General features: G+C 42.4%; 1 protein-coding gene across 1 annotated transcript in view; it reads right to left on the bottom strand.

Annotated features, from left to right (window-relative positions):
• Window positions 1–278: 278 nt before the first annotated feature.
• CTXN3 (cortexin 3) overlaps window positions 279–21820 on the bottom strand; it is a 225543-nt gene continuing 204001 nt past the window's right edge. Inside the window, exon 5 of the mRNA XM_089684761.1 lies at window positions 279–2336. Coding sequence (XP_089540887.1) covers window positions 2330–2336 — 7 coding nt within the window. The 3' untranslated portion in view covers window positions 279–2329. The remainder of the gene's footprint in view (window positions 2337–21820) is intronic.

Here is a 21820-nt window from a genome sequence, read left to right on the forward strand (position 1 = left end):
CCCGCACAGCGATTGCCCAGCTAATGGTCTACAATCGGTGCCTGCAGCCTGAATGCGCTTGTTACTGGGTCGGGTTAATTACGCAACTAACCCTTCTACTGCCACCACCGTCTTGAAATGTACAGAGAAGACGGACTCTGTCAGAAATACACTATAATGATTGAAAAGTCACCTGTCCAATATGGTCAATTGGGCAGGGAGTAAACAAACACAGTAGCGTCTCTTCAAAAGGCAGGAATTCGTGAATTGCAGGTAAGCGCTTAAAAACAGTTTAACACTTTCAGAAAGAAAGATTTATTACTAAAAGAGTCAAAGAGGTGCAATAAAATATTTACAAAGAGATGTCACAAAAATATATATGTATATGTATATAAAGATACAGCAGAAATAATAGGGAGGAAATTAAAGAGTTAAGTTACTTGCCAATATGTCTTGGTTTGTAAGCAGATCCAAGTGCAGAGCAGGAAGGTTCTTTGATCTCCTCTGTTACGATGTTACACTAAGGAGGACTCTCAGTTAAAACTAACAGCTTCATACCCCATGATATGAAACACACAGTTGACCTGAAGAATGTTCAATTCATTGCTGGTCAGTTTTATGATGTGTGGGCCTACACAGTTTTGGGTGACGAAGGTTACACTTCAGCAGACTGCCTGGCACCTGGACTCAGGATGCTTAACCTGTGCTGACCCACACCATCTGTCAGGAGATAACGTTTGCCTCTCAGGACTGCAGGGGGGTAGGGAATGAGGCTGAGGAATGAGAAATATCTTGAATAAAAAGAGAAAAAAGGGAAAAGGAGAACTCCGCTCCAACTCTGATGAGCTAGTTTGCTACAGGTGTGAACACCCATGCAATCCGATTCCGGTCTGGCAAAAAAAAATTCCTGCACCATTTTGGTGCGGATGTGGTGCAGTTTGAGCCATACAAAGTGAATAGGCTCAAATCATATTGCTGTAAAAATTGTATGTGATTTTCACAGGAATGCAGTGTGATTCCTCTGCGAATCACATGCGATGTGCTACATCATGGCAGTATGAACTGGGCCTTAATGCAGGACACCATGTTGGGTGCAAGAAGTTCACTGACACTGTGAGAGAGATAGAGAGTCCGTTCTTGCCAAGAACTGTCTCCCTCTCACAAAGTGAGTGATACTGAACAGACAGAGTACAACATGTCATGTCAGAAGGTAAAATGACAGCCACAGAGCTAGACACCCAAGAATCCTCTCATGTCTCATGATGAACATTTACTGTCAGAAAAAACTATAAGACAATTTGTATAGACTCAGTTTAACTCTGATGAGACTCTCAGTCTAAGTCTATAAAAAGTGTCTTATAGTATTTCTAACAGTAAATGTTCACTAACTGGCAGTGGCAGGCTGGCACTTACTTTTTCTTCAGTCTGGGCTGGCTCTCTGTAGTTTCTGTACCATCAGGCGATGGGGTCTCCTCCAGCTCCTCCCCCTTTACAGTCACGGGTGGCCCACAGGTCAGCTCACTCCTAGCTCCTTCCCTCTGCTCCATTGGCCATATTGGAGGGACTGAGCAGCCACGCCGCAGAGAGACCTAGGAGCGGCACAGGCTCCAGACGAGAGGCAGCTGAGCTGCCGCATCTGCGTTGCATTGCACCCCAGCCCGACATCATATTCCTGTACATGCGGCCCTGGCCCACCAGGCAAATTTCAGGTGGGCCCTATGGCCAGTCTGGGTCTGATTGTGTTTTTAACCCCCTTTATTTCAGTGGTGAGGGCAGCAATAGAAGTGTTGCATGTAGTAACTGCCAAGAAAATGTCTCTAAGAATGGGTTCCGACCCATCCGAGTCTGGGGCCTGTGTAGGTTGCAGGAAATATAAGTCTGCTGGCATACTCACTGTATTCCAGTCTGGTAAAGGCGCAGAGGAATCATCCAGTGGTACGGTGTCATCAGCCTCAGATTGTTCCCCGTTGCAGTCACTGTACAGGTCAGGCAGCGAAGGTGGATCTTTAGCTGCTGGTTTGGCAAATAACTTCTCCACGGTCTTGCGGCACTTCTCTTTGGCTGGTCTAGGAGGCAAGCAGCCATCTTGGGCCACATGATCCGTAGTGTAGTCGGTGTCCTTGCCGCATTTAGCCATGGTTGCTAGCCTCGAGAGTCGGAACAAAGGAAAGCCCAGGTCCTGAGCAGTCTCTCTGTGTAAATATTTCTACATAAGTTGGGCCAGGAGAGGTGCCAACAGGATCAATGCACAGATGTTCGGTGGAGAGAGCAGACCCAGTGTCCTGTTACATCCGCTGCCAAGCCACGCCCCTCATTATATTATGTCTTGTGGAAGATGTTTCATAAAACTTTATTCTCTGAAAAAAAAAATCAAATCTGTTAAAATGGTTATCCATTTTGAAAGATTCCACATACTTTATTGATACCATGCCAATACAAAAGAAGTAAACTGAGGCTGTTCATTACTTTCCCAGTAATGGAAAAACTGCATGACATGTATCAGGTATTAGACATACAGGGTGGGTTGAGGAAAGCTCATCTGATGGTATAATTATTTATTAGCAATTAGGACAGATTAGGAATTTAAATTAGCATTTACAACGATCCACTAAATGCACAAATTAAATATATAAGAGCTGTTTTGCATTTTTGTCCATTCAGTCCTGAGATATACAGTCCTGCCGCATAGCACGACCAGCCTAGGTTTTTTCCTTTCCCCCATTCTGTGATTAGACAGTACAGAAGAAGAAGCAGACTGATTATCTCATCTCTGTACCACTCTGCTTTCTCATGTGATCAGCATGTTCTTTGCTAGCACATGAGCACTTCAACACTCCTTGTGCTGCTTCTCCCTGTTCCAGTCTAAACTTCACTGTACAGTGTATTGCAAAGAGCTGATGCCAAGTCAAATTCAGGTTCTTAGAATAGGTGCTTTTAAAAATACATCTAGCTGGCTGGAGTTCAGCTTTAAACATTGATTCAGAAAGAAGTTTCTGCAATGATATTTTAGGGAATAATGAATAAGGGTCTCATTGTCAACAATACCAAATTATGTCAGTGACAATAGCAGAGTCCCTCTTTAGCAAATGAGCAAGTTTTAAAAAAGGCTGCTTTATGTGAACTTGAACACTTCATAGTATTCTTAGGTGTTTTTTTCCACTGTTTTCCCAGTGGTACTGAGCAATGCTCACGCAGTGTAGACTATATAGCTGTCCATGCGTCAAAAGCTTAATACATTTCTGGTAGGCTCCACAATTTCTGCAGAGATGATAACATCACAGACAGAGTTTATTAATATTTGATGAAATGAGCTGTCTCACCGTTCTTGACATTGCAAGGTTATACTAATTTATGGCAGGAAAATTAGGAAACATTCCTGATGATATGTATGTCTTTGACCTGTGCTCAGGTAATGATATATTAGTTTAGGCCATGTTGCAGGCAGGTTGAAATATTCCAACATACAATAGATTAACCAAGTGATGATTGGTGAACATAATGTCATCAATTTTCAATGTAAAAGATACCAGCATACTCCATCAGGTGGGTATTAGTTACATAGAATTACAGTTTCAAATTATCACAGAATTCTACTGATAGTGTCAAACGCATCATCTCTTTTTTATCAGCTACTGGAGGTTGGGAGATAGCTGATAACCAGTTTGGATTTCCTGTTGCCCAACAGCAGAACCAAGCTCATCTTGGGGTGATCCAAGTGATTGCTTGGCCTTGTGAAATATAATCTCTCATTATGGTCTGGATATATGCATGAAATGTCTTTGAATTAGACATGCCTGCACAGTTCAAGAGGGAGTCATCCAAACTGGCACCCAGTTTAAAAATCCCAAAGTCATCCACAAAGGATCTAATAATGGAGTTTTTGTATGGCTTGCCCTTTCTGTAGTTGATGCATTTTCCTAGTAGATTAAGTGCACGTTGGCATGTAAGCTAGGAGAATATGACATGGTTGGATGTGCTCCCCCTGGGTTTCATTTAGTATGCCTCTATGGAGTTGAGGCGAGCAGTCAGAGTTCTTCATGCAGAGTAAGAGATCTCATGGAAGCTCTGGCCATAATGTAGGATTTTGATTAAACTTAACATTGCTGTTTATTCTGGTGAGAATAATGTTCTATTATCGGTTCTTAAGCACCATGAGCTCAGGAACTGATGTGAATATAATGCAATACATACATTGTATGTGCTATAAAATACCTGCAATAAATAAATAAATAATATACATTTCAGTGAGAAAAGAGGGTTGACACTGGGTGGTTAAGTACAAAGGCGATGAAGACTACAAAAGTAGCAGCATGGTTTAGGAAGCCCAGGAGAGAGATAGGTGACCTGCTCTCTATCGGGTTCTGCCCCAGAGGAAGCATGTAGAGTCGGGTACACAGAGTTAGAGGAAATCATCAGGGCAAGTGTAAGAGGGGTTTGCAAACAAGGAAAACAAAAAGAAATCCTGCTCTATTGTGGTAAAGTTGCTTCCCACGTCCCCCCCAAAGTTTTTATGCGCTCAATAGTCAAAAAGGATCTGCCATTCAGAGGATATGGTGGAAAGATGCTACTTGATGATCCATAATAATACTTTAATGAGTAAGGTACATTGTACCAATAAGTAAAAAGGACAGATACTGTATGTAGCTTTAATAAACATACAAATGGCATAATAACAACACTGGTGTTTCTTTTCTCTCAAGGTTTAACTCATGTACTATTAGACGTAATTTAATTTGAAATGCTAAAAAAACCTGTAAATGGGACAATTACTTTTACAAACAACTATCAGTATATTCAGTACCTAAATGACCCTGCTTAGCCAGGATGACTTGCTCCATTTCTAATGGAGCTGCATTACGAGCAACAAGCTGTGACTTAAGTCACTATGTCAGGATTCGTGTTTACAATGAACTGACATAGTGCTTCCTAAATTTAAAAGCAATTTTCTTTGAATGTGAAAATTCTAATTGTATACTATTGCATACACCTTACTTGTTCTAACATAACTAAAAGGATTGTTAGTACGAGGAAAAGCCTTTTTATAGAAAGCCTTCCTATTCCCCCATTAATCTTCACAAAGAACCCATATCTGCTTTTGAAACCTAAATGAAATGCCGAATCTCAAATTAGTTCTATGTTTAGTCAAGTGAAACCTGCATGAAAGTACTCTTTAATTTTCACAGCCATCCACATACTAAAGATTGTGAAATTCTGTTAAAAGTTACCTTGCAAGTACTACAATACCTTCTTTATCTGGAGTTTACATGAGAATCAGCAGGAAGCAGGATGAAAACAGCCTTAGGTATGGCAAATATTTATTTTTTGCAACACTGGTTAAACCTTATATCCTCATCTTAGCACAAAATTGGCAGACTGATTATTAAGAGCAAGATGTTTTATTTGCTCTTCTTTATATCCTGCTTCTTGTAATTTGAGAAACACCAGCCAAGATTTGCATGCTAAGCTCTTAAATAAAAAGTAAAGTAAACTTTTTTTTCAATGCGTACCTGTGCTAAATGCCACCTCTTAACGCAGCTGTACTCTATAGCTATGGCCACATACACACTTTATTACAAAGTTAGCTGCAACCAGTTTTTGTGCTGCCAGAGACTCACATAAACACTGTCCCTGTCCAAGAGATTGACACCTCCAGCTGTATTTTATATTCTCTGTATTCTCTTTATTTTATACTTTATTTTCTACTTACCTTTTTCTGATGTCTTCTGACCAGGCTTGTGCCATGCTGAGTCCTCTAGCTCTTCTGTCTTCTTTTGGCGGTGGGTAGTCCTGGATGATGGAGAGTGGTGCTGATATTATGATATGTGCATCAATACATTGAGATTACAGGAAACCATGGTTTCATAGAGGGCTATAAAGCTTTGCAATCACTGTCAGTCTTCAGTCTTCCCAGTTGAGCGACTCTGAGCATTATTCAACCTGGAAAACCAAGGCCAAACTATGCAAGGATAGGAGACTGCAGGGGGCAGCTATGAATTGAATGTATTTCAACCAAAGACTTTTTTTTTAAATGTTCAAGAAAAATTGTTTACAAAATAGCCTGGTGTTTTTTTGAGAAAAAGGATTTTATCACGCAAGAAACCCCCTAAGCTGCACTTAAACATGGCATTGCTAGAACTCTATGTGACGGGAGTGACTTTTGGGGGTGGGGGGACCCCTGTGTCAGCTCCCCATGTTCCCTTCATTATGTTTAACCCACCCTGTGCCTATTAAGGGGTACAGGGTGGGAATGTCTATTGTGTATTGGTGTGGGGATTGTTCATTGTTCTCTGCCATGTGGTTGTCCATTGTTCACTGCCATGTGGTTGTCCATTGTTCTTTGCCATGTGCTGCATCCCATTGTTCTATTGTGTGTCTTGGTTTGGTTGGGGGTGTTTCCAGCAGCCCTTCCCCCCTGATGGGAGGGCCTGATGATGTTTTTCCTGTTCCTGGTTGTATTTCCCCGCCCTGTGTAAATATCTTGTGTTTGCGTTAAAATAAAGCAGTTGACTTCCTGTCTTAAGAGAGTCTGGTGCTGTCTTATTTCCTGCATGATCAGCAGTGGTGTGGTCCGTGGATGGTGATCGGACAGGAAAGCTGGAGTCTAACAGAAATACCCCAGTGCAGTCTGGGTCCAGTTCCATTACACTCTATTTTTCCTTTTTTCCTGTAGTCAGAAAACTTGCCTTGACTATGCTTTCATTTGTTTACCATGACTGAATTGATCATAAGGTCATGGCTGAGCAAGTAAACAACAGTATGGAGGCAGTTCCTAAAGCACATAACTGAAACTCTTGTTTTTAACAAGTAATCAGCCTATACTGATCTAGATTTGAAAATAACTGAATTAATTGAATAAAGCAGCCACAATATTCTCTGAAACTTAGACAACAAATAGATAATCAATTTCCTGTTTTTTCAAAACTGTATGCCAGGTTAAGTTAAAAAAAAAGTGAACCTTGCAGTGAGGCCACCCCAGGTTGCAATAGCTAAATGCTCATTCTATTTAGGGGTAGAGGAATTATTATTATTATTATACTGGATTTTTTATAGTTTTGCGCCAACAGGTTGCACAGCACTTTACAAAATGAAGGCAAACATAAAGTCAAAAGAGCAAGCAGAGGGCCATGCTCATTAGAGCTTAGAGTCTGCAAGGGAGGATGAAGTGATACAAAAGGTAATAACTGTGGGGGTGAGCCGATGTAGAAAATAAAAGTTCACTTGTTAGATAGAAGCAGTGTAGGCTTCTCTAAAGAGATGGGTTTTCAGGGGTCACCTAAAGGTGGAGTAGGAGATAGTTAGACAGATTGAGGTACAGAGTTCCAGAGGATGGGAGAGGCTCTGGAGAAGTCCTCCCAAGCATTGGAGGAGGTGATGAGATTGCTAGAAATCAGTAGGTTTGGGGAGGAGCGAACAGCTTCTATTTTGAGAAGGTGATGTAGTTGGGGGCAGAGTTGTGGATGGCTTCATAGGTTGTTGTTAGTATGTTGAATTTTATTTGTTGGGTGAGTGGCAGCCAATGGAGAGCACTGAAGAGGGTAAGTCAATGATGAGGCAATTGCAGTCCTTGAGTCAAGAGATAACCAAGAAGTGAATTACAAGCTTTGAGGAGTCATTGGTTAAGAAGGGGCATATTTCGGGAATGTTATGGAGGTTGCAGGGGCGGACTGACAACTCATGGGGCCCCCGGGCAATAGGGGATCATGGGGCCCCTGTGTCCTTGGCAAAACTCAAAAAAGCCTATGAAAAAGGTACTAGGGGCATCTCATGGGGCCCCCTACTGACCCCGGGCCCTCGGGCAGTGCCCGAGTTTCCAAATGGTCAGTCCGCCCCTGGGAGGTTGAGGTGGCAAGATTTGGACAGGATTAAACCTAACACCCTGGCACGCAGGGACAGACTGATAGTTGTGCCATCAATCTTGACAGAAGGGGCACATGTGGAGGTAACATTATGAGCTCAGTTTTGGATAAAATAGTTTGAGGAAGTAGTTTGACATCCATACTGATCTGTCTGTTAGTAAATTAATGATGCATGAATAGACTAATGGGGTGAGTTGAGGGGTAGAAGGGGGCAGAAAGATAGATTTGGGCATAGAAATGTCATTGGAAGCTGGGGGAGGATATCAGCTGACCCAGGGAGGAGGTGTAGACGGAGAATAAGAGAGTTCCAAAGATAGAACCTTGCGGGACCCTGACAGAAAAAAGGAAAAGGAGAGGTAGAGTTGCAAATGACAGTGAAAAGTACAGTCATGTCGACCAAGGGAACTGAGTTTTTTGAGGGCTGGCCAACTGTATCAAAGGCAGCAGAATGATCTAAGAGTAAGAGTAGGATAGTGACTATTGGTTTTAGCCATTAGTAAGTTGTTTTTGAGTCTAAGGACTTTTTTCTGTGGATGCTGTAGGCAGAATCAAGACTGAATGGGGTCAAGAAGGTTATTTACAGTGAGGTAGTAGTGCAGTTGTGGACTAGGTATTCAGGAGATTTGGAGGTAGGAGCAAGGAGATGAGTCTTAGGTTGTTAAGATTGGTGGGTTCCAGCAAGGCCTTTCTAAATATAGAATGACCAGTGCCTGATTTAGATGGTTGGGGTAGATGCCAAGATAAAGGAAGAAATTAAAGATGTTAGAGATTGTAGGATAGTGTATAGTGCTCTATAGTAGTAGGATTAAACAAGGTAAGTATTGAGTGTGCAGGTTGACATAGGTAAGGGAGATATATGTACAGTGGTGATCTCATTATGAATTGCATGAATCTTATTTTTGAAGTGATTTATGATATCCTGGACACTGAGCGAGTTAGTGGGTGGAGACGGTGAAGAACGAAGAGCTTTAAGGGTAGAAAAGAGTTTATGAGGGCTGCGTGAGAGGGTGCTAATCAGAGTGATAAAATAGGTCTGTTTGGCAGTGCAGAGGCTGGAATTGTATTTTTGGAGGGCAGATTTACACAGATATAAGTCTTGCTTGGACTTACACCAAAGGCACTTAACAGTGTTGCTACATTTTTTGAGACCTATGGTGTCTGGGAATGATTCTGTGTGAAGTGAGGGGGATGAATGTGTCCAGGGAAGATGAGAGTAAACTGTTGTAGATAGAAACGGCTAGTTTGGAGCAAGACAAGTGTGAGTTTTTGTTATAGAGGTAGTCTGTTGCAGAACAGAAAAGAGAAGAGTTAAATTGGTGAAGGTTTCTGCATATAACTGTTAGGCGGTTGCGGGAGAGGAGGTGGAAAACAGGGAAAGGATGAAGCTAATAAGGTATAAGGAATAAGCAGCAATACTTACCCTATCCCAGTCTCTCCCAGCAGCCAACGTTGTGGCTGCTGTGCTCTCCGACACCCTGGAATGTGGATGGGCCTTCACCGTCTACACATACAATACAGGACTGCTGGTCCTCAACATATCATAAATCAAAAATGCAGCGCTACAAAACCAAGATAATCAATGAAGACAAATAGATGATTCATGTGAATAAATGACTGAACAAACGTGATAGTTCATAAAATAGGGTGACTTTTAGTGTTCTCCTCTCTGGTCTGCACTCCTGGTGCTCAGGCGTTTGTGCAAAATAGTGCTGAAAGAATGCACACTCACCAGAACGCCCAGGGAAATGAGCGTTTTGTTAATATGTATTCCCCTCAGGGACATCAGCTGGTCAGGATAGGGTAGTATGCTAGCCTCCCTCAAGAGCTCCTGGATGTTTCTGTGTGATCCCTTGGTAGGTAGCCTGTGGACTTCTCCTTGAAGATCACATACGTTCCTTACCCAGCGATGACTGCAAATGAATACTCCCCAAGGGAGTCAAAACAAGGACGCCTCCATAGTGTAGTAGGTGATTACAAAGGGTTTTATTAACAAATAAAGCATCCAAGGTACACAGCGGTGTATATAAAACAACGGACTGACCGTCCAATGGTAAAGATGGCCGCCGGAGCTCCACGATGCTCCGGCGGCGTGACGTCACGGCGTTCCTGGCTCCTCCTAGGTTCCTGGCTCCTCCTGACGCCCCCGGGCCCCTGTGTCCTTGCCCAAACTCAAAAAAGCCTATGAAAAAGGTACCAGGGGCATCTCATGGGGCCCCCTACTGACCCTGGGCCCTCGGGCAGTGCCCTAGTTTCCAAATGGTCAGTCCGCCCCTGTTCCATAGTTATCTGATGGTGGGCTAAGGGTGCTGTGAGCTGACGTCACACAGCCGGTCCAAACTCTGGAGAGATCCCAACTTTAATGTCAGGATCTACCCTGATGCCTGAGCTGCAGCTGGCTCAGCCTCTCAGCTGCATGTGAAATATTCAGCTTTAAGTAGTCATTTTCTTTAACAGCTTGCTGGCAATATAACTTACATATACGCAGCTGGATCACATACCTAGTACTTTCTTGGGCAGGGGGTGCACACATGCACTTGCTGGCCCAGCTGTGCTGTGATTCATTACAGTAAATGCAGGTCCCAGCCACAGATTGACCACCGAGATCCACTGAACACAACTCTGTGATTGTACATAATACAGAGCTGTGGTCTAAGCAGGGAAAAAAACAAGATCCTTAGTAAAAAGCAGAACACATTACACATAATTAGGCACATAATTAACCCATTGATCCCCCTAGATGTTAACCCTTTCCTACCCAGTGTCATTATTACAGTGACATTTTCTTAGCACTGATCACTGTATTAATGTCACTGGTGATGTCATTGGCAGTTAGACAGTTCCCCCTAGCGTCAGTTAGTGTCAGATTGCCCGCCGCACTATGGCAGTCCCTTTATAAATTGTAGTATAAAAAAAAAATTCCAGTAATATATCACATAGTTTATAGACAGCATGACTTTCACACCAAAGACATGTAGCAGAATACATTTTAGCCAAAATTTATGAAGAGATTTTATTTTTTAATTTTTTATTGGATATGTTTTTTATAGCAGAAAGTAAAAAATATTGTTTAGTTTTATTCAAAATTGCCGGTATTTTTTCATTTATATTGCAAAAATAAAAAACCCAGAGTTGATCAAATACCACCAAAAGAAATCTGTTTGTGAATAAAATTATATAAATTTTGTTTGGGTACAGTGTTGCATACCTGTGCAACTGTCAGTTAAAATAATGTAGTGCCGAATAGCAAAAAATGGCCTGGGCAGGAAGGGGGTAAATCCTTCCAAGGGGCAATTGGTTAATTGCTGTTATGTTGCTTCACTGGGTCACTGAGCCAGAAAAAGTATGCCTCCTTTGACTTCACTAGCTGTATGCTGGTTGCAGGCCAGCTACAACGCAGAGAGTATTGTGGACAGAGACAGCCAAGCAACTCACATTTTCAGAAGGAGGTTGGCAATGGCAACCTATGTATAATTTCCTTAAAATAAAAAAAGTGTTGAACAAAAATTCTTGTTGATTTGGACAGCTGATGCACTTTTGTAAATGTATTGTCTGCTGACAGGAAAACTCTGGGCCACCCATAGGGCTGTACTGGGTGTGCTGCAACCCAGATATATCTACTGACAGAATACAATGACATCTGAGCTTAGGCAATGCCACACACATTGATATGCTTCCCAAGAGTGCAATCTAAGTGCTGGCACCAGCCTCAAATGGCAGAACCCATGGCATCACTTCACAAAACAGAGGAGGCTGTTCTTCTCAAGTAATTAATAGGCAATGCCACTGCTGACATCAAAAGTTTTCTTCCTGCTTCCTATACCATGTAAATACTGAATACAAAACTGGTAACAAAATAATCCTCACATTGGTGGTTGGTGATAGAAAGTATGCTCCTTATATTGGTGCTCAAGAAAAAGAATGCTTTTTTCTTTTCACTGACCACTAACCTAAAATGTTTTTTTTCCTTCGATTGTCCATCAATGTAAGGGCATTTTTTACTGACTACCAATGTAGGGGAAATACTGAATATGTATTTCATTGATGGTCAGGAAGATGGAGCATACCTCTACATTTTATTACATTGTGATAAGTGGAAGGGAGAATGTGCTCATACATTGGTGGTTAGTGGTGTAGTGCCCCTCTAGATAGCCAGGGGGAGCTAGTGTTCCATTTTTAGTTAGGAGGGCTGAGTAGCAGCCTAGGTGTAATAGTTAGCAGGGTAAAATTTGGGTCAGGGCTGAGAGGCTCTGCAGGTCAGTTCCCTGATACCACCCCCTGCTCTAGAATCTTGGAGAAGAGAGGGTGAGAAGGGGCTGCCCTGCACATTTGGAGGATCTTGGCCAATCGCCAAGCAGGAGGCTTGGCATGGGGCCAGGGCAGCCCTTAAATGTGGGAGAGCCTGCTCAGCAGCAGGAGAGTTCAGGTGCAAGATGGAGAGAGAAGGCTAAGGTTCAGGAGCCAGGGAGGGGGCCCAGTTAGGAAGAGGCTCACCTCCAGGCAGTGGTGCTGGAAAGGAGGAAAGCGCAGGACCTCCTCAGCCCCAGAGTGAGGACGACCTGTGGAGCAGGGAAGGAGCGGCCCAGCAAAAGGCCTGAGAGCAGTGACCAACCCATCAGCTCACAGACAGAGGACTGAGTGAGTAAACCTACACCCCCAGGCCAGTTAAGGGGAAAGAGGCACTCTATTGGGAAACTGGATTAGCTTTCTTTCCTGGGACTGTTTCATACTGCAGTGACAGGCACTGGATCGCCTGCCCAGGGATTCCTTCAGACAGCTGGATATAAGAGCATCTGCTGGCTAGCTCTCCAAGAAGAGAATTTTGCTGTTTAAAGAGACTTGTACTATACATAGTTCCAGGAAGATTGTCCTCATTTGCCTTTTCCTTGGGCATCCCATACACCCCCTTACCTCATCCAAGTTATTCATACCCTAATAAAATCCAAAATACAAGCTCAAGGACTGGTTACTGTCTACTGGATGCAAGTCTGTGTGAAAAAAAGCATGTTACCTGGCTGTGCAGAACTATACGGGGACCAAAATCTGCAGGGACTCCTAAGGGGGTAGTGCTACAGTGGCAAGAAATTTGAATTTATCCACTGGCCCCCAATGTAAGGGCCATACTTCCTCCTAAGGACCGCGAGTATAAGGGGCATTTCTTGCATTGGTGGTCTGTAGAATAATTACCCTTACATGGCATAGGCAGCAGCTGAAAAATAATTTGTTGATGTTTTTACCATAGAAGATTAATTAACAAACTGTTATGCTTTTCTCATATCTTTTGATATCTTTCTCTTTATTCACGATGTGCAATGGATCAATAGTTGGGGATTACAGTCATTCCCATTGACCACAAATGTAAGGGGCATTCTCTGTCCCACTGACAGAGAATATAAATATAAGTGACACATTTCCTCCCACTGACTACCAATGTAAGGGGCATGCTCCCTCCTACTTTCACTTCACCAAAGTAAGGTTTCTGGGAGGAAGAACGCTTCTTTCATTGGTGGTCAGCTAGTGAAAGAATGTTTTTTTTACATCAGTGATCTCTAGGAGGAAACAGGTCTTTTACATTTATGGTGAGTTAGAAGATGGCCATTTACACCAGTGGTCTCTTGTGGTATTTGGAGAAAGACCACATTCTTATTGCTGGCTACTAGTGTAAGCGGCATTCTTCCACCCACTGACTACCAATGTAAGAAGCATGTTTTCTCCCAATTACCTTACATTTCACTTGTACTGACCTCTAGGAGGAAGAATGCTCCTTACATTTGTGGTCAGTGGGAGAATGTATACCTCTTGCATCAGTGGTCATTTTGGAGACTGACATTTACACCAATGGTTTCTGGGAAGAAGAATGACCCTCATATTGGTGGTATTAGGAAGAATACCAAATTGTTACCGCTGACTAATGTACAGAGCATTTTACTCCAACTGGTCACAACTGTAAGGGCCCGTCATCTTTTTACTGATCACCAATCTAAAGGGCATTTACTTCCCATTAGTTATGGTCATTATTATCATTCATTTTATAGTTTTTACCAAAAATAAATTTGATGTATACAGGGGAGGAATAGCAATTTTTTTTAATCACCATATGTGTAAAAAATGCTGAAGAAAATATCAGTTACAGGTATATTTAAAGTTGAGACTCTTGGCCTATTAGCTTAGATAATAAGCTATGGTGAAGGGGAACAAGGTTGTGGCGTGGTCGGCACCACTTGGCAAAAAAATAAGGTATGTTCAACCTAAGTCAGTTTATAACCTATTATGCTTTCAGTGCTGCCTTTAAAAGTGTCAGAACCTTTTGAAATTACATAGACATTCCTACAACTGAATTTTCAACATTGTAATTGGAGGTGTGCTACAGATTGTGACAGCTTTACTATACTGTGACAATGTTTAGTCTATAAATACTCTACATTGCTATTTTTAAATCTCACAGTATTGCCATAGTAACAGCAGTCTCTATTAATAAAACTCCTAATAAAAGGTGTCCATTTTTACCCTTCCACATTCCCAGATAAGGCTGTAGTGCATAAACAGAACTCTGAGAACTAGCAAAACTGCAAAGCTGTGTAGACTGTCACTCAAAAGCAACATAGATTTTGATTGTTTCTTGTGGCACCAGCACTTATTTAGATCTCCTTTTTTTTTATGACACAAAAAAGGACACGCGTGTCTCAACCACATTCAACATATTGTGCTTACACCAGCATGCATTCACTCATTGGGTTTCTGATTAACGCAGTTGCTGTGCTTTTTCAGCATGGTATTATCCTGACATGCTGACACACCAGGACTACATACTCTCCTGGAGAAGCACAGTTATTGTTACTATACTTCTCAGCGCAAGAAAATTACTGTCTCCCTGACGCATCGCGGACCCAACTCAATAGTCTCTCACCACACATGAGAAGATCTCTACCCTCCTCCTTATGATCACATGTACTTGGGGCATAGCTTTACTAATCATAGAGTGCAAAGGCTGATCATTAGGGTTTATTTGCTAAACAATGTAGAGAATGCCCCCTTAAAAAAGAGTATGTTCATTAAGCTCTGTGAATAAGTGAAGCTAAGGTAAGGTGAAGTTCACTTTGTATAGGCAAAATAAAATATTAAACAGCATATTCTTTTGTACACTAATAGATAATGTACATGAACACAGCTTCACTTCATTTACAAAGGTATGTGAACAATTACTTATTATTGCTGTTGCAAAGTGAATTTTTTTTTCTCCTTTAGGGCTCATTCACATAGACAGCAACCCTTGCCGCCTCTCTGAAAAACAATCCACAGAGGATAGCTTTTCATAGGGTAGTTGACAGACAGCTGGGAGGTGGTATTTTGTCCTGTCAGTGCCTGTTTTAAACCTGAAAGACTGAACCACTGCATGTATTGCATACAGTTGCAGGGCATTTGCTGCTCAGCACCCATTCCCTCAACAAGGGTTTCATTTTTGCCATGACCATGGCATGTAGTACAGCCCTGAGCAGATGCATGTTGTTCTTTAGGTGGGCAGTCGGAGGCAATAAAACTGAGGCTCAGCTGCCTGTTATTACCACCTCCTGGCTACTTGTGCGTATAAGCCCTTAGTAAATCAACCAACAGACTTTTTTTGAGCAAGAAGGAAAGGATCGCATCTTTGAGTGACTGCAATTCAGTTTATGCAGCATGTTCAAGGTCTCCTTTACAATGGAATGTCAGACCACTGTTTCTAGGACAGGAAGGAGGTAGAACCACTACGGTGTAGGATACAGATAACAATAAAATTCTACTAGATTCTAGCCATATACTACTTTACTAATGTAGCACTACCCTTGTAGTGCTAGGTCCCCCTATGCTCTGTATGGCCAAGCAAGCTGAGCTTGGGTTTTTTTTATTTTATTGAGGGGTTAAACTTGGATAGGGTCTAGGGGTATATGGGATGCCTGAGGAACTGTAGGACTTGAGGACAACTCCTTAGAAACTATGTAAAAATATTTGGATTAGCTACAGTCTCTTTTTGAAGAACACTAAAGGCTCTTAGGTAAATCTCCTCAGACCCTGGATGATTCCTCCTCTTCACCCAGCTGCCTGAGGGTATCCCTGAGCAAGGGGGCCCAGGAGCTGCCGATTAAACAGTTCCAGATGAGAAGCTAGTTGCGTATTACACCTGAATGCCCTCTCCCCTTATCCGACCCAGGGGGTGTAAGAGTACTCACATTGTCCTCTGCTGTTAGCTTAATGGGTTGGTGGATGCCTTCAGTTCTTACGCTGGGCTGGCTTCTGCCCTGCTACACAGGCTGTCCTCAATCCATCTTCCACACTGCACCCCCCCCCCCCCCAGGCTTTGCCACATTTGAGGATTGTCCTGGTCACCAAACCCAGCCTCCTGCCAGGGGATTGGTCAGGGTCCCACAAACAAGCAGATCTCTCCTGCTCCACCCCTCCTCCAGAAAGCTCCCAGGTTTCTTGAGAGGTGGGAGGGCTTCAGAAGCCCTGATCTGTTAGAGTCTCCTAGCTTGTCCTGAGGTAACTTCACTACCTCACTCCAAGGCTGACTCATCCCCAGGCTGCTACTCAGCCTCTTTTTAACAAAAACGATCTGACTAACCTGGAGGGCGTTACATTAAAATGGTCCTATTTACAGAGAAGGGGCTTACCAAAATGTGTACACTGTTTTACATATGCCACTTTTGGGATCATGTATACCACTGGTCTCCAAACTGTAGCCGTTTGCTTACCTTTAGTTGGGCCTTGGGGCCCATTCTTCTCACTGATAAAAGACAGTATTCCTCCCCCCAATACCAATGGAGCACCATTTCTCCCACTACTACCAACGATGGGGCATTATTCCTCCCCCTACCATCAAAGATGGGGCACTGTTCCTCCCTTTGACACCAACAATGGGGCACCATTCCTCCCTCTAATACCAAAAATGGGGCACTATTCCTCCCACTAATACCAAAGGCGGGCACTGTTCTTCCCATTAATACCAAAGATGGGGCACTCTTCCTCCTCCTAATATCAAAGATGGGGCACTATACTGTATCTCCCACTGATGCCAAGACAATTTCTACTCCCACTGGCCACAGTCTGGCCCCCTAAAGTCTGAAGGACAGTAATATGGCCCTTTGATTAGAAATTTTGGAGACCCCTGAATATACCATATTTACATTGAAGCAAACATCTAGCTTCTCTATGGTCTCTGAAAGTTATTGATTGGAGTTTCACTTTAAGGATAAGATGCAGCTGAAGAAAACATAAATGGTGTCCATTTCACCAGGTAGCATATGTATTAAAATAATTATTTCTGGGAGACCGTCCGAACAATGTGAAATTGTTAGAGATAGAATTCTTTCATTAGCTCTTTCAGGAAAATCTTGCAAAATATTAAAGTGTAATACACACTAATGGTCTGCAATGCCATTTGAGCCAAGAGAACGTAATTTTAATAATCAGTAAGAAATAACCTGTTTCTCCTTTTTACAAATAGGTTTAACAAAAAGGAAAACATGAAGGTAGCCATTATTATTAAAGAAAACAAGACAGGTTTAAATCCTCTAATAACTATAATCGACGTGCAACAATCTTAACCACTGTATTTACAGTACAGCCCTAATTGCTGGTTCAGATGCACACTGCTCATATTAAACAGCTGAATTCTCTGACAGACCCAACTGTCCAGCTATGCTATAGGAAGATATCCAAAAACCATAAATACAACCCTGTATATATAATATCTACAGAACTGGCCTTGAAAAAGATACACTTTTCAACAATAACAATATAAGCTGAAAATTAAAAATAATTAAAAGGAAGTAGCAGATTCTTATAAACAATTTTACTAATGTGGGCTAATCTTGAAGTTTGGAGATGGTGGCATATACAATATATCTATTACAAATACATGCTGTGCTTCTGCTTTCTGCTTAGTAAAGGACGTTGTCCTTCCTTCTTTGAAAGTCTAATAGCCTGGTCAGATGAATTAAAACAGTAAAGTCCATAGGTGAAAAAAATACTTCAAACAATGTGCCAAAATATATTGGAATAGTTCAGTCAATCACTGTTCATAATCCTTCCAAATGAGAATCTTTCCATCAATATTCCATATTTTCTTTTTTCATATACAGCGCACCTGCACCATCAATAACACAAGCTGTGCCCTCTCCTGGAATTTTTGACCTCACAACTACCAAAACCATATAATATGAGGTCAAACCTAAACAACACTTTCAATTGTGTCCAAGTAGGCAGGCCCTTGCACTACATAGCTGAAGGTAAATCTAAAGGAAATTGGGCAGAAATTGAACAGAAAATTGTATAGTGTATGGTCAGCCTTAACCACCTTCCGCCCGCCATATAGTACAATGATGGGCGCAAGGTGGTTCTCTCGTTCTGATAGGACGTCATATGACGTTCTTCCATTCTCACCGCACGTGCGCGGCTCAGGGAGCGTGCAGCACGGCGATCGCCGGTGCGCTGTGTCCCTCGGACACAGCGGATCATGGAAAGAGCCGAAGATGTCGGCTCGGTCATGTGATCAGCTGTGTCCAATCACAGCTGATCACATGTAAACATGGAAATGCTGGTTATCGGCATTTCTCTCCTCTCGAGCTGTCATGCTGACAGCTCGTAAGGAGAGGAGAGCCAGAAATCGGCTTTCCGCGGAGGGGACATGTACACTGATCATCAGGGCAATGATGATCAGTGTGCCCTGATGATCAGTGTGGCCCCAGAAGTGCCACCTGTCAGTGTCCATCAGTGCCAGCAGTCAGTGCTCATCAGTGCCACGTGCCAGTGCCCATCAGTGCCATATCAATGCCACATATCAGTGCATACCAGTGCACATCAATGCCACATATCAGTGCCCATCTGAGCTGCCTTTCAATAGCCCCCATCAGTGCCAGTCAGTGCCACCTATCAATGCCAATCAGTGCCACCTATCAGTGCTGCTAATCAGTGCCACCTATCAGTGCCAGTCAGTGTCGCCTATCAGTGCGCATCAGTGCCGCCTATCAGTGCCAGTCAGTGCCACCTAACAGTGCCAGTCAGTGCTGCCTAACAGTGCAAGTCAGTGCCGCCTATCAGTGCCATATATCAGTGTCATGTATCAGTGCTGCCTTTCAGTGCCCATCAGTGATGCCTGTCAATGCCCATCAGTGCAACCTACCAGTGCCTCCTCATCAGTGCCCATCAGTGCCACCTATCAGTGTCCATCAGTGCAGCCTATCAGTGCCCATCACTGCAGCCTCATTAGCGCACAACAGTGAAGGAGAAAAATCACTTATTTACAAAATTGTATAACAAAAACTAAGAAAAAACTATTTTTTTCAAAATTTTCAGTGGTTTTTGGTTTGTTTAAGAAAAAATAAAAATCCCGGAGGTGATTAAATACCACCAAAAGAAAGCTCTATCTGTCTCAAAAAAATTATAAAAATTTCATATGGGTACAGTGTTGCATTACCGCGCAATTGTCATTCAAAATGTGGCAGCGCTGAAAGCTGGAAATTGGCCTGGGCAGGAAGGGGGTATAAGTGCCCTGTAGGCTAGTGGTTAAGCCAGCAACGGTCAAATTTCGAAAATCATTTTCTTTTGAAAATCTTTTCTAAGAATTACACCATTAGTGGGTCACAGAAGGGGAGAACAATGCAGGAAATATAAACGAAAAAGAAATGAGTATGAGCTGTGACCTGGAAAGAAAAAAAAAATTATTGGTCCACGAACATTCTTTTCTGTAGCAACATGTACAGGACTCCACGATTTCTAACAGCAGCCCTGGTGGTAGTAGTGGTGGGAGAGGAGGCAGCATGACCATACCACTCAGTGGGTATTCACACCATGACCATACCACTCAAAACCCAGCGACTCCTAAGGGGGTTACTTTGTAATAATTCACAACGACTGACAGACCTGAATCATATACCTTTAAAGAAAAATGGCTACTACCATATTTCTTTGAGTATATAAGTGGGAAAGAACAGTAGCGCTTTCTGAGTGCAGTAAGTTGTGAAATCGGATTTATTATAAATGCATATAGCAACTGTTCTACTGTTCTTTCCCACTTATATATCCATGACAGAGGAGCTTCATCTCTGATAGATGGCTGCTATATTCTTGTGGATTTAGCCTACATAAACTTTTTAACATTATGAGGACTATGGGCAATATCTTCATCCCTCCAACCTTTTAGTCCCTTGTCATGGACATTGTTTCCTTTAGTGGCATACCTGTGCTATTCTTACTCTCCTACTCCACTACTTATATCTTTTTTACCATATTTCTTTCTTTAAAGAATATGTAAACCCAACATTTCATATACCTGAAATGTGCCTGCTGTACCATGTACTTGTATGAAAAAGTATCCTGTTCTCTTTGTATTACTGCCTTTGTGTGAAATCCCTGGAGTTCCTGCCAGTCCCTCTGCTTTCCTATTAAAAACAGCACATTAAGTAGGAGAGCAGAGCGTGGTCATTCTCTAGCTGCTTGTCTCAGTCTCCTCCAATGTTTTGACTTGTCCAGACAGCCCGCCCCCCCTCACCCCACTGTGCAGCCTTTCACTGGAAGGTTCAGTATGCTGCGGTTTCTCCTCCGCAGATTTTATGTAGATGAGAACAGAGGGAATGTGATCACTTCTAAAAAAGGGAAAACCGTTTAGATAATTTTTTTTATATCTTTACACAAATGTTTTGTGTTACATTTCTTTTTTAAACGGAATGGGTTGCTTTACATGGTGAAGGTTTACATATACTTAAAGCATTTTCATTAAACATAAAAATAATGTTTGTATGTTCTTATTACTGCTATAAAATTAGAATGTGGCATTACTTATGTATTCTAGCAGAGGATAAAAGCACTCATCTATCTAACTGCCCCCATGCACATGAAAGGATATACAGTACAAAAGCAACAGAGGAACCTTGAATAAGATCTGTAATAAGTGCTTCTAGACACTTTTGTTAGATTTGTAGATTGTTTCAGTTAAACAAAGCATATCTTTAAATCTGTGCTGTACAACTTCTTAAATATGTAGATTATTGGTTTACATTAATTAAAAGATTTAAAGTTATTTCCACAAAGAAACTGCACAGACATAGGGATACAACATGAAAGCATGGGACTGTAGCTGAACTCATTACACACAGAAACATGATAATGTCATTACATACTGTATATATATATATATATATATTCAATACTTTTTTCTTTTTCGATCATATGACCTCTGTTCTCAGAGTTCTCAGCTGCATAAGGGGCTTAGAGAGGTGGGGATAGAGACTGCAGGGGTGTGTCAGCAGGAGGCAGAGAGACAGCAGTACACTGATCATCCCAGTGAAGAGCTGTACAGGTGGGCATGTCAGCAGAAGTCTGACCATTGGACTACAGGCAGGCTGTGCTCCCAATTTGGCTGGCGTGCAGGTCCAGTTGCACGGCCCCGAATGCAGACAGTGTTTGATGCATGCACCTTAACATGAATGTGACTGTCTGCACGGGAATGCATGGAACACCTGTGCATCCCTATGCAGGGAAACACGGCCTTTACACAGGTGTATGCTATAGTTATTATTATTATACAGGATTTATATAGCGCCAACAGTTTGCGCAGCGCTTTACAATATCAGGGAGACAGTACAATTACAATACATTTCAGTACAGAAGGAATAGGAGGGCCTTGCTCGGGGAGCTTACAATCTAAAGGAAGGGGGAGGTGATACAAAAGGTGATAGCTGTGGGGGATGATCTGGCGGAGGTGATTCAAGTACAGTTCTTAGGTGGAGGTGGGGTAAGCTTCCCTGAAGAAGTGAATTTTCAAAGATCGCCTAAAGGCAGAGGAGCGGGGTGGGCGATTTGGGCGGTATTTGTGGATGAGGTTGGTGATGTAGCTAGGGGCAGTGTTGTGGATGGCTTTGTAAGCTGTGGTTAGTATTTTGAATTTTATACGTTGGGTTAGTGGAAGCCAGTGGAGGGATTGGTAGAGAGGGGCAGCAGTCGCTGATCGGTTGGTA

The sequence above is a fragment of the Staurois parvus genome, unplaced genomic scaffold, assembly GCF_062004578.1.
Source record: "Staurois parvus isolate SC_StPar_1 unplaced genomic scaffold, SC_StPar_1.0 ptg000355l, whole genome shotgun sequence".
In the NCBI taxonomy this organism is placed as follows: Eukaryota; Metazoa; Chordata; class Amphibia; order Anura; family Ranidae; genus Staurois; species Staurois parvus.